This window comes from Alosa pseudoharengus, unplaced genomic scaffold, assembly GCF_046254945.1.
Source record: "Alosa pseudoharengus isolate Yale_2024_CS ecotype anadromous, Long Island Sound unplaced genomic scaffold, YU_APseudo_1.1 YU_APseudo_1.1_scf_15, whole genome shotgun sequence".
NCBI classification, from domain to species: domain Eukaryota; kingdom Metazoa; phylum Chordata; class Actinopteri; order Clupeiformes; family Clupeidae; genus Alosa; species Alosa pseudoharengus.
Window position 1 is genome coordinate 5,049,152 of NW_027468620.1, and position 13,561 is coordinate 5,062,712.

Genomic DNA, 13,561 nt, shown 5'->3' on the forward strand with positions numbered 1-13,561 from the left:
TCTGCAATCTGATATGTCACAACAAGTAGAAAATAAATACCCACACTTTTATTTTTAGATTTATATATTTAAAAGTAAAAACAGTTGAACACATTAGGCATGCATTGTCAAGATATGACATCAGGTACCTCTTGTGTTTCATTCATCTGTTACAGACGGTCTTCAGTAGGCTACTGATGCACAATAATCATTACATTCAAACTGACAAGATAATGAAAAGATCACATTGTCATGATAACACCCATGTAAAATGTAGAAAATACAATCAATGTAGACATTATCCCAGAGTAATATCTTAAATCCTCACTGGCCAACTGTTATGTTAACCTGAGCCTGGAACTGGTCAGGTGGCAGATTCACAGTGTCTGGAGTGTCTCTAAGAAGTGAAATGTTGCCCCCAGTGCCCAGCTCGTCTCTACACCATCAATTGTCCTGGAAAGCTGAAATTGACACAAAAAATAAATAAAAAATAGCTGCTTTCAATCCGACTGCCAGAATTTGCATTGTTTTCAGGAACTATTAGTCAAATTTACAGAGAAAACTAGAAAAAGTTTCTATTGTAGTGGTTATGTTCAGTATTCAACATGCATACATCAACATACCTATTTACGGAAGATGCACAATAATTGGCTTGTTTAGAATTAACTTTTTTTGTTTGCTAATGGTTTACTTGAACATTCATTCATTGAAACTTCAATCAATTCTGTTTACAGAAGCTTCAATCAAGTCTATTAGTACAATAACTATTGTCCATTTCTGGCATTGGTCTTTCATTACCTTAAACACTTTATCTACAGGGAAGCCCAGCTCCTGTAGTAGAATTGAGATGTAAGTGAGGTCGAGACATATGAACGGATTCCCTTCAGAACTGGAAGTCATATTATTGCACACTGAAAAAATCAAAACAAACGGAATCAGAATATATACTGGTACAGTAGTAAAATTAAAAGAAACAAAATAGCAGAACACCCCCAATACCTGGAATCTTGTCATTAGCCAATCTATATTGTATATTTAGAATTGGTCTAAAGGCCAATGCCTACTGGCAGAGACATTTGCATCTATGGATTTGACGCTCAAGCATTTTTCTAAACTTTGGCATTGACGAACATCAGACACAGCCAGTGGGCTTTGCTCCATTAAAGGAAAGAGTTCTAAACTTTGGCATCGTTGACGCGCTTCAGACGCCGCCAGTGGGTGTTGGCATTAAGAATTAAGCACATTTATTAATATTAGGTATTTACAAAGTTTGTCAAGTATGCATCTTGTTATACTAAAATAGGCCTAATAACTCCATTATGTTTTTCCATCATGGAAAATTCTATTTTTGATATTAGAGGGAAGAGTTATGTTAAAGCCCAGCATTGAACAGACTTGGGGGGAAAAAAACATACCTTTTTTGGCACCTTCAATGTAGTCACTTACTCTAATCGACCCTCCGTCTTGCTCATCTAAACCACAAAAGAGTCAGCATTATTTAATCATTGTAGTATGCTGAACTGAAGACCTGAGTTGATCACTAATTAATAGTTGTAAGCTTTGTCATTATGTCAGTCTACTAACATGATCTATTATCATGACATCCATTACTCATGAATATTCAGTGAACAGTGAGTCGGCTGATTTTCTGAAATAAAAAAATATATATATCACATACCTATGATTCCTAGGTCCACACCTCTATCATAATAGTATGAGAATGCATAGAACTCCATATCTTTGAAGTCCTCCACCTTCTTGACTTTCTTGTAAAGCATTTTCTCCACTTTCATAAGGCAAGACTCATAGATAGGTTCTCCTGAAACAAACAGTATTTAAATAGGTTTCCTTACCGCTATCAAATACCCTTCACATCTTAAACCTCTCACAAACAACAGCAACCTTGTTAGTCTAAATGCATACACATGAAGTATAGGAATTGTTAGTGGGACATGCAGATGTTTTTTTTTATTTACTATACCTGCTTTCTGTCCTCTCAGAGTGTAGGTGACTTCAGCATGTTCCCACTGGCCTGTATAGTCAGGAGCAAGGCATGGGCTAATCAGCTCCTGGCCTTCCTTGACTGTGGAGAAAAAAGTCAGTGGTTGCAAAACTGGTTAGAATTAATATTACATTTTAAGACATATTCTTATGTCTTACATATTTGATTAAGCTAACAAGTCAAACAGTTCAAATACAGATGTGTTTTGAAACTGAATGCATAGGTTCAAAAAGGTCAAGTTACTCTGAAAATTGATGTATTTTCGCCATCTAGTGGTCAACTCTGTGTACTGACATTATTACAAATGTTTGATGACTGCAGAACTCTGCACCATGGTTTATGACATAGAATAGAAACCAATATTCAGCAGATTTGGGATGCAGAGAGAATACAGGCTTTGGTTTCACATGCCCAAAGGGTAAAAAAAAGAAATACAAAAAGAAAAATATCACATGAAAAGAAATTAAGTGTACAAATTCCTGCAGAAGACTAGACTGCATCTATGGTGTTGGACTGATGGCAGTTTTTCCTGTTAAGCCAGCACGCTCCAACTAAATCACAGCAACAGCTGGCATCCAAGGAATTAATCTTCGCCCATGTTATTAAGAGATTAGATAATGGCTTATTTATGGGAGGGAGGGGGGTCTTTAAAAGGAAAAGATGAAGATAAATTGAAAACCACATACGAGGTTGTCCTTCGGTTCCTCCTAATACCGCCAGTCTCGCTGACATCAGGCCAAGGCCCAAGTAGCTGGGGGAAAGAGTGACAGGAATAAATACAACAGCTCGATGGATGCCATTAAGAGAAAGAGAGAGAGAGAGCTCATGCTCAGATTGTTTCAGTACATAGTAATGGCATGGGTCACAAGGCCATTTTATCCAGGCACAAGGGAAATGGGCATCTCACAGATGCATAGTTTTCCAGGCTCATTTGAACTCAAGGAAGAACATGTGCAATGGAAGTGTCATATGTGCCATAGAATGTCCAGATTAGGCTAAAGCTGAGGTGGGTAATCTCTTCAATGGAGGCCCACTGTGGGTAGTTTACAGTCCAACCAAGTCAGAACGCACCAGATACAAAACATCTGGGCTGGGTTTGCTGGATTTCGTGCTCTGAAAGTGCACTGAACTCACTGGCAGACTTTTTCAAATCATGATCTAAAAATCAGACCTAATGGAGGTGCATTGTGATTTCCATCTCTACAGTGTTTTAAAGTATCACCATCATCAAGCGATTTGCCACTTTTGAGGAATGCTTTTATCAGACAACTAAACTGAACTTTGGTGTTTTACATTGTCAGATTAATCTTACTATGTCTCAATTAAATTTTTATCAAAAATGCCCTCCTCCTCTTCCTCCGCCTTTGGTGCTACTTTCTAGCTGCAGTGTATATCACTTAGCAATAAGTAGATGCAGCATATTGGGTCTTGACATATTCACAGGAATCCCTAGAAATTTTCCCTAGAAATATTCATGTTGTTTTATCCAATATTAGTTGTGCAGATGTATAACCCCATCTTATACACATCCATTGAACCAACAAAGAAAATGCAAAAATAGAGACTTTTGTGTAACTATTCCATATTTTGTGTAGTCATTCTATATCAGAACCTCTGACATAAATTCCAAATAGTCCACAGGAAACTACAGAGTGTTACCTTTCATTTGAGACCAGGATATTTGCTTCTACACTAAGAGGTTGCCACACAGTTAGCCTTTTAATGTCAGTATTAACCAAAAGTCCAATGCGGAGTTTCTATAGTGCATTTTACAAAATGCATGAGCATACCTTGGCAAATAATGGTCTAAAGTACTCATATTTCATTCTATATTGATCTACTTTGAGATACAGATTCACAAGACCTGGTAGTGGGCCTCAGTTGTGTTTCCAAGACAAAATAAATGACCAAGAAGGCAGAATGTGGTAATTTCCAGAGATGTACATAACCGCCTTAAAAAATCATTCTACCCTTTGCCACTCTCTGACAGTTCATCACACAGTCAATCTATTGTTACCAAAAGAGGTCAAGCACTTGAATATAAGTCAAAGTATGTGGAAACAGGGCCATTGTTAGTAGGCGGTGTGCAATTTCTAGCAAAAACTCATAATGGGGGGTAAGTGTAATGAGTTAACAGCTGTACATAGGTGTGCTAACTCAGGTAACATACTTTCATAGCCACACTGACCCTTAGAGGCCAAGGCTGCCCACCCAGCATGCCTCAAAATACAAAAGGTTCTATATTCCACATAAAGACCTTAATCAGGCCCATTTGATCTTACCTGTGTGAGTAGAGTGTGTAGGTCAGGTTGAACATCTTCAACAATGTAATATCATCTGGTGAGGTTTGAATGGTTTTCTAGGGAATGGAACAGAATAGGTAATGTTAATATCAACTTCAATACTATAATATATTAAATGATTACAGTAACTATCCCTGGCAACCACACTTGTGTAACAAAGTACAATGGCACCAACATATCGGAGAATTCCGGCGACATTTTCACAAAGAAAGCACTGTAGCTGTCGGTAGTACCGACAGTACTCTGTGACCTCGAGAAACAGAGCTTTGTGCCTTGGCAACAGAATGTGAAGATATTGTTTACATGTGATTAAAGACATTCTGATTCATTCTTATTTTTCCTTTTATTTTCCAGAAAGGATTTTGGTAAAGCACACTGTTAAGAGATTGATACTTTATTTTTGCATTTTGCACAAAAAAGGAATAAATAACTGGGAGGTCCTAGTTTAATTTCAGTCTTACTTAGTTGAATTTCCCCTTGGGGATCAATAAAGTATCTATCTATCTATCTATCTATCTATCGAAGGTTGTTATTGTGAGTGTATCGAACCTTGAGCCATGAATCGTGCATCGAACAAAGTTGGAAGTTGACAGTATCATCACACCCCTAATTGAAACATTTCAATTGTTGAAATGCACACACACACACACACACAGCTGTGCGTCGTCATCATCTTCATCATTGCCCTCGGACATCAGCCGGTTAGATGCAATCAATTGGACTAAGTTAACATGGAATTTTCTTTCTTTAAATTTCTTATAATTTATTTATTTTATTATTTGTTAATTTTGTTTGTTGTCTGTCCTGTATGTCTTTTGTTATTTTGTAAATTTGTTTGTTTATGTCTTGGTGTCATGGGTACGCTGTGTGTGTGTGTGCAATGTCTTGTGTGTGGAGCGCTTTGGGTTGCTCTCAGTGCAAAAATGCACTATATAAATAAAAGTTACCTTACCTTACACAAGTATGCACACACATACACACACTCACATAGGCGTGCACACGCACACATACAGACAAGCGTATATGCGTGCGCACACACACACACACACGTGTAATGTTCATCATCCGTCCAGCCAGAAAAAAAAGATCTATCATTAGAGGAGAGGGAAAAAACCCTGAAGCCAGATCCAATCTGCAAACCAATTTCACTTATAAAGGCGTCAAGGGCTTGCACTGAGGAGATCTCAACTCTTTGAAAAACAGTGTAATGACATGGTAAATTGGTCCTCAATCCCTCGTGTACAAGGCCTGACCTAGTTAAAGAACAAGAATCCCCCTCCCCGTCCTAATGTCCGACAACATTTATTTACCAGCCCTACAGGATTAGCAGGGCATTTGCGGATTAGGCACTAAGATGGGAGGCCATCCCGGTAGTTTGTGAGCTTTGAAAGAAGAGATCTGGCTCTTTGCTATCGGAGGAGAGGAAGGGGTGGGGACGTAGAGGAGGGGGGGGGGGGGTGTCCACAAGCATCCGTACTCACCTCGTCTTTTGGGGAGAAGGTGATTTGTGTGGAGCCTCCTCCTAAGTCCAGCATTCCCACGGTGGGTGTGGCAGCGGTGTGCAGCCCACCTGTGGGAGAGAATGGGTGTGTGTGTGTGTGTGTGTGTGTGTGGTGGGATGTGGGTGGGTTAGTGTAACAGTGCCAAGATGCTACTCAAATCCAATAACAGGTAATCACAAAACTCTTGTCCAGACTAATCTCTCCCTTTTCCTCTACCCCCCGCCCCCCCCAACTCGTTTAAAAAGGGAAAAAAAAGAGTGCTCTGTTTGCATTGCTGAAACTAAGCCTGTTTGGGCTCGTGGGTTTTGACCTGGCCACTGATGGGTCAGCGCCATGGGTCAGTGCAGGATGAGAGTCCCCAGACTCAGTGACGGAGCCAGCAAGCGAATGTACACACTCAGAATAATGAACTTAATAAATGCTAAACTTATGCTACCTTACATACACTACATATTCATATGGTATTTTATGTTATAAAATTTTTATAATGAATTTATATGTGTCAATATTTCTAATATAACATGCCATGTGAGTCAAGTCAGATCTCTCAGCGGTAAAAGTCAGGAATATGCGCCTGTGACCATGCCTGGGCTTTTCTATTTGGACTGTGATAAGATATGACGGAATCATCAGTGTGGCTCTAGACTAGGGCTGGGCGATATGGCTGAAAACTGTATCACGATATAAGTATTTAATATCAGTCGATATCGATAATTATTGATTTCCCCCAGAAGGGGGAAAAAGTTCAATTTAAACACTTTTATTTTAAACTTAACCTTCCTCTGATTTTAATCACCTCAGTTATCAATCAAAGCAAACAGGGAAAATAAATAGCAACACAATCATGAAAAACACTCAAATAAATAAATGTGCACATAAGTCTGAATGAAAAGCAGCACTGGTTGAAGCCAGTCGTCTTGCACGATTGTGAATGTTTGGATAACATGTGCATGCTGAGAAGGGATGCGCCTTTTGAGAGAGAGAGAGAGCGCACGGGGCAAGGACTCGAGTCTATGTTGAGGTAAGCCTACTTCTATCGCCTACTCTGGTAGAGTTGCACATACTAGCTACAATGCAAGATATAGCCTATTTATTTATAGACAACGTAAGGCGGGAGGCGTGTGTTGCTTTTAATTATCGAATGTTCTATCGAACGTATATTTTATTGATATCGATTACATGTCTATTGCGATACATATCGCTATCGTTTTATCGCCCAGCCCTACTCTAGACCTTGACATTTTAACATAATCCTGGACAGTTTCATGGTATTCTGTCCATGACATTGTCCTAGCAATCTGACTGGCCAAATCAATTTCAGATAAACAACATGAAAACAACAGTCTTCTCTATAAGTCACCACTATGAATGTCTCACCTAATAGGAAGTTAATGGTGATCCATGCTGACACTCCTGTATTGAAAGAAAGCAGGGTCAAACTTAAACAAAGTGTTCTATTGGAACAACACATCAATGGAATTGTATCCAGGCAAGCAGTAAAACCCTCTTAAAGTCAAGATTTAGCATTTCAAGCATATGGCACTTATTTTATACATCTGCACACTGTGTCATACTACTACTAAGTGAAAATAATCCTAATGTTTGCATGACAACTGCAAAAGTGCTGCATTAAAAGTAATGGTACGTTTTTAAACATGCAGAAGGATATCAGATCTTTGATGGTTATCCTTGTAAATAGTTAAGAAGAGATCTAAAACTCAAAACAAGAACACTTTATGAAATAAATTAAAAAAAAAATATGTGGAAAAAACGCTTATAGTGTGGAACAAGGCGCTGCTTAGCGAACACACATACGTTGCTCCACTTACACCTCCTCAGTCCATAAATTCCTCTTATTTTTTACGCATTCTGCTTCAGAGAAGCAAAGTAATCTACCAGGATAAGCCCTGGGCACCAAGAGCCAGAGAGGCAAAAATATAACAGATAATAAGTCTGTGAAATCCGGTTAGGGATCCCACAGGACAACTGCATTAGCTCCACAGGAGAGCCAAAGAAATCTGTCCATTAAGATTTTGGCGAGAATTTTGGGAATTTGACTTTGTCAATGCAAAGGGCAATTTCCAATCCAAGGTTCCCAAAAAATTCCTGCATTTATGCAAGTCATTTGGGATTATAGAATCAATCAAAACCTTTTTTCCCATTTTTATTTTAAAAGTCAACATTTGTTGCCTCACAAATTAATGGCAGATAATCCGTTTTCGAAGATTAAGTGGAACATTATCCTTTGCACTCATTATTTCTTGTGCGAACTACTTTGAAGGATTGGATTAAAAAATGCCTCATACGATTATTGCTTCGTCACTTTATACATCTATATGACGAAGACCTATAAATCACACAGCCATGGACATAAACAAACTTATTCTTTTTTAATGTATGCTCTGAATGTATGCTCACTGCAGCTGTCCTGGATGGACTAGAGAGAAAATACAGGTAAGGAGCAGAGAGGGGGAGTAATATTCTTGCTCCCAAGGATCACTGGATCCAAATGGATTTCTAGCATAAGACATGTGCAGTGTTCAGGCCAAAATGCCTCCATTACCCACAAAGAACTCAGGGGTCAGGAACTTGTACATCTGGCTATTTCATAAACAAGTATGAAATACAAATTCCCCTCCTCTGGTCCAATAGGATAGTTATTGGTTAAGCTAGTGTCCCCAAACAGCTTTGGACTATCCCCAGGCCACCGGGTTATATCTCTATTGTTAAGCCCTACCAATATGCATAGTTTTGGTGTGAGAAATAAGCTGTTACTGGTCATGGAGGCAAACTTTTCCACATTTAACTTGCTTTGCTGTAATCTGTTGTAAGCCCGGTCTACTGCAAGTGGGAAATCAAAGCCTGGTCCACTTGAAATCCCTTTAGCGTGCCCTCTCAAAAACTCTTAGAGCCCTTCCCCAGGGGAAATGGTCTGCAAAATCTCCCCACCAAGACCTCTTGCTGTTGCCATAAATCTGAGCTAGAATTCTATGAATTTAGGTTTGGGGTATCAGTCATTGTGATGACTGCACAGTTATTTCTAACCCCAAATAAATGTCTCACGGCAGGGCATTTAGGTCATCCTCTATCATCACAGGGTGCACTCAATTCAAAGTGCTTTTGCGCATGCACTGCAATACACAGTTGGTGCTGTACTTTTTGGAGTGGCAAACAAGTGTCTTTGAGAAACAGTTCTGGTGACTGTCAACTAATGAAGCTGGAGATAATGGGATACAGCTCTATGCTCAATATATTGCATCCAGTAACTGCTCTCATCTCCTACCTTCATCTGTGCCATCCATTATGGACACGCTTTCCTCCCTGGTGAGAAAGGGGGAGGTTCCGAAGATTTCCTTAACCTACGGAAAACAGTGGGCCAGCATCAGTAAGAGTTTATGAACTGTGATAAGATGGAATCGTCAGACATCCAGCTATCGGAGTAGCATTATACCTTGACATATTTACCAAGGCCTGGACAGTTTCATGGTATTCTGTTTAAACTTGAAGACAGTGCCTCAACACTCACCGACTGAGCAGAATTTCCTTCAGTTCAGAAAAATGTTTTTTTATATATGTGCCAAAACAATTACATAACTACTGAATTCTACTTGCCTTTTGATTAATAGCTTTGATTTCACATTAACATTTTTGATTAAGTCTCTTGGTTCAAGCTATAAGGGCTTTTGTCTGAAGGCAAAAACAGATGGCAGAAATGTCAACACATGGAGATGGTTGCACAAAAATGGCATGCTCCACAAAGAGCAGGAAAAGTGTCAAATTAATTAGTGAAAGGTTGGGTTAAAATGTGTAGCTTACATTATTGCTGAAACGTAAAAATGCAGCTGACATACTGGAATTGGCTGCAGTGCAACTTCAGTGTGTTCAGCTCTATTTTCTATGTAAATAATAAAAACAAATCTTAGGTTACTGAAAGGTTACTTTCACTCCTTTCTTTAATTGCCTATGTATGGTGTGGTGATGCAAAATGATGAAGCTTTTACTGCAATAGCATTTTCAGTTTGTAGCAGGAAGCTATGGTATTATATGTTAATTAGATTGAAATGATATCCATGTTTATTTTTTACTTGGAATTATACTGGGCTGGGTCTCCCAAAACCATTGTAAGTCTAAATTGTTTATGACGTCCCTCTTACGAATGTCTTGTAATTTTCAGACCATTTCCCGAAAGCATTGTAGTGTAAGATCGGCATGAAAACACTCAGATTTACGGGTTGTTCCAGAGTATGATGATGGCTAAGAACGTCTTAACAGGAACTACTGAGGTCACAGTGGGACTCGCAGACAAATTACAACTAAAAATATGTTTACATCTTATTTCTTTCTTTATTATATAATGATATTAGACATACGAGATATGTTTCATACTCATAATGTGATGATAATGTGATGGAACCTAACTGGCAATGTTATGAAAGGAAAGTCTTTGGTGGAATAGTTTAATCTTTTATCAAATCAATAAAAAAAGGTCTAGTACAAGACTGTGCTTAGGCCTATTATGTACTCATTAACTCACTATCTGTGGGACACCCACAAGTGCCAAAGAACAGTCATTTTGTTGTATGCCTTGAGTAACCTAATATGTTCACACATCATGCAACAAACAAATATGAAAACAGTGAAATAATATATATACTTTTTAAATCATTAGCATTATTTATGTCTGTTTGTGTCATATGGTTTATTAACGTATGCAGACTTATGCAGATTTTTTTCTGTCTTTTAGTCAGTTAACATGTAGGTTCTATGAAGTTTGTAAAGCACTGTTTACAAGGACAGCACCCCTTAAGTACTATTAAGAGCAGGTCATGTGTTCATGGCACGAGCATAACACACTTAAAGTCATTATAACACTGGTAACCAATCAGATTCACCACTATCTGGAAAACTGGGCCCTGGGCCCATTCTTCCAAAAAGTAAATACATTAATAAAAGATAAATAAATCAGCCTAATGCAGTAATGATTTGTTAAAGTCAGAGATCATGTTGGATATTTGGATATGTCTCCTATATCCAAAACCCACACCTCATCAAGTGTGTTTAAGATAACCCTCTTGAGCAGAATAACCTGTTTCAGCCAGCCATACATCTAGGGCCCAAAGCCTTTTATGGACATTTGTAAAGCGCCACATCACAAAGGACAGGACAGAGAACACACACACACACACACACACCTTGGTCAGTAGGTGGTTAGCCTTTTCCCCTGGCAGGAGACGCAGCCCTGCAGTTGCCTTCAACACCAGTGGAGTGCTCTTCCACTGCAGCACAGGGACATTGTCCTTGGCTGATTCAAGTAATTGAAGGATGCCATCCGCACACTACAGAGTGAACAGTAACAACCATGAAGAACTGATACAACTGCATTTCATGGATAGAAATACTACTGTATGTGTTGCCAGAGTTGCCTAATTCATGAGGAAAATATTAGGCAAAGTGCCTACTGGTGAGCTTACTTTATCAGGATCATCTGCGTACGCAGAGAGACCTGGTTTAATAGCTTTGAAGGTCTCGTGTGCCAATTTAGGAGACTCTGTTAAAAAACGATGGACAAAACAAAAGGGTTAGAGTAATGAGGATAATTAATCTACAGTTATACAAAATTAATTCATATTAGTCAAGAATGCTAAGCAACACGCCTTAAGGCAATATAAGAAAATTTAAATGGAAGGTTTCAGGCTACATTGTACAAACAGAATCACACTCCGACAGAATCACCATATAAAATCACTCCGGTTCCAATGCAAAAAGTTACATAATGCCACTTTGATTATACAGTCAAACAAATCGTGTTGACAAAAAATATATGCTAACTACAATGTAATCTTAATCGACCTCTTAGCTATTTCTGTGTATATTTGTGTGTGTGTTTGAAAGTGCATGCGCACACACACACACACACGCGCCAAATAGCAAGAGCTTAGCAAAATATTAACATAAATGGCAGGTGCTTGATGGCCATTAGAATATGACAATCATAGGTTTAACAATAAAGCCAAAGCAGCACTTAAGTGATTTAGCATAATATTCCAAATGGGATAACTAAGCCGTCAGCAAAGCTGCGTGTCAACTTCTTTCCCCCAGTGCAGCAGTGGGCTGCATAAGCCTAATAAGGTCTAACAAAATATTGTCAAACAAGGGCCAAGTTATATCAACAACTGCTAAATCACATTCCATTTTATGTCAGGCAAGAATCAGCAGAATCATTTTATCCACACCCAACCATGCCCTGTTCAGTTTGTGTTGGAATTCAAGTTTTTTGTTGTCAGACCACAGAAGTAGCCTGCCCTGAGCTTACTGCATGACAACTCCACATTCATATTTTTTCCCATTTAGAAACCCAGCCCAGGGACAGTGGAGGATTATGCGGAGTGCTCTCCATCATTGCATATACAGAGAGAGAGATAGAGAGAGAGGCTTGTAAATGTTTCAAATAAACTATTCTCATACCATTGGGTTGAAGGAGAAATTTAAAGACGTGTATCCTCGTCCCCGTACTCCCAGCATCAAACATAATTCCATACAAGAAATCTTCACTGACTACTTCAGCTGAAGTTGGCCTCAGGTGGTGGTCGATGGCCCAATGGTATAACGGTTGCTTGAGAAGTGTTGGCCTCTTGTCGTCATTGTGGTACTTGACATAGGTCAGATACACCACCACGCAAACAACAAAGAGAAAGGCAAGAGCAAATTTTGGAATCCTCATGACAGCCCTCAAATGCTCATTCTCTTTTTCAGTTACCTATGGTTTAGAGAGAAAGACTTTTCAGATCTCCTGCCAAAGTGAAGTAAAACACACAAGCAATACTAACCATATAAGGACAAAGAAACATGAATACGTGGCATTAAGTTAAACGAATGTCCCACATTTCTACACTTACGTAGACACCTAACAATGCAACTTACATCTGCAGCATGTCAAATAACTTTTATGGTGCGGTTAAGTTAACTACAAGTGTTTGCTAGACATCCTATTATTTCATCAGACAAGACACGGAATATAACAGTAAGAGGCAAGCTGTCAGGCTACAACCATCTATCTAGCAGGGTACGACGCTGGATAATTATTCCATAGGCATAGAAGGAGAGGAGGTTTAACCTAAAAGTTCTTACCTTACAGTCCTGTCTTGGGGTTTGGCGTCACTGTCACTCTATAGTGATCGGTTCGTCTTTATGTCTATCTATTTGACTGGATAACTTAACATATCTTAATTGTCGTCTCATTTTCCTCCCATCTGAAATGTAAGCGGTGGATAGTGAAAAAACAACTTCAGAAGACCATAAATCTCAACCTTACATAAACACAACATACAGGTTTCCTGAACGCGTGTCTCTGTTTGATTACGTCATCACGGCACTTCCTGTTGATGACGTGTTCGAGGAAGTGTGTGGTACCGCTGTCCTGGCGGTCCTGGCTGATAGTTCTTCTGACTAGTATTTACGCATTATAGCGTTAGTAGCCTACATGGTTTTATGTTTAAAAATAGCTGATGCTTGCACACTTGTCTAGAATTCTATTGAATTAATGGACGCAACGCTAAACACTCCCTCGTTGCGTTTGTGGAACTACCGGTTGGTGAAAAGACCTGCAAAGTGCTACCAGAGCAGGGGTGTCCCACTCTAGAAGCTCTTGAAGACCCAGGCCTACCTTTTCGAGGTTCGAGCAAAGATTGTTAAGGCGGAGCTCCGCCTTAACAATCATTGGTTCGAGGACACTTCGACCACCAAGCATGCACTTCATTTTCTTCCCTCCTTTACCT

The 13,561-nt window shown here is 39.2% G+C and overlaps 1 protein-coding gene across 1 annotated transcript; it reads right to left on the reverse strand.

Annotated features, from left to right (window-relative positions):
• Positions 1-46: 46 nt before the first annotated feature.
• On the reverse strand, positions 47-13,146 carry entpd6 (ectonucleoside triphosphate diphosphohydrolase 6). The gene is made up of 14 exons (XM_076285320.1): positions 12,915-13,146; positions 12,252-12,543; positions 11,258-11,334; positions 10,979-11,122; positions 9,070-9,145; positions 7,164-7,199; positions 5,766-5,854; positions 4,264-4,340; positions 2,668-2,732; positions 1,961-2,062; positions 1,658-1,798; positions 1,395-1,451; positions 778-890; positions 47-440 (listed from the first exon to the last, which is right to left on the reverse strand). Exons 2-14 carry the CDS (start codon positions 12,505-12,507, stop codon positions 357-359), a joined length of 1,317 nt encoding a protein of 438 aa, XP_076141435.1. The 5' UTR covers positions 12,508-12,543; positions 12,915-13,146; the 3' UTR covers positions 47-356.
• Between the last annotated feature and the right edge of the window lie 415 nt (positions 13,147-13,561).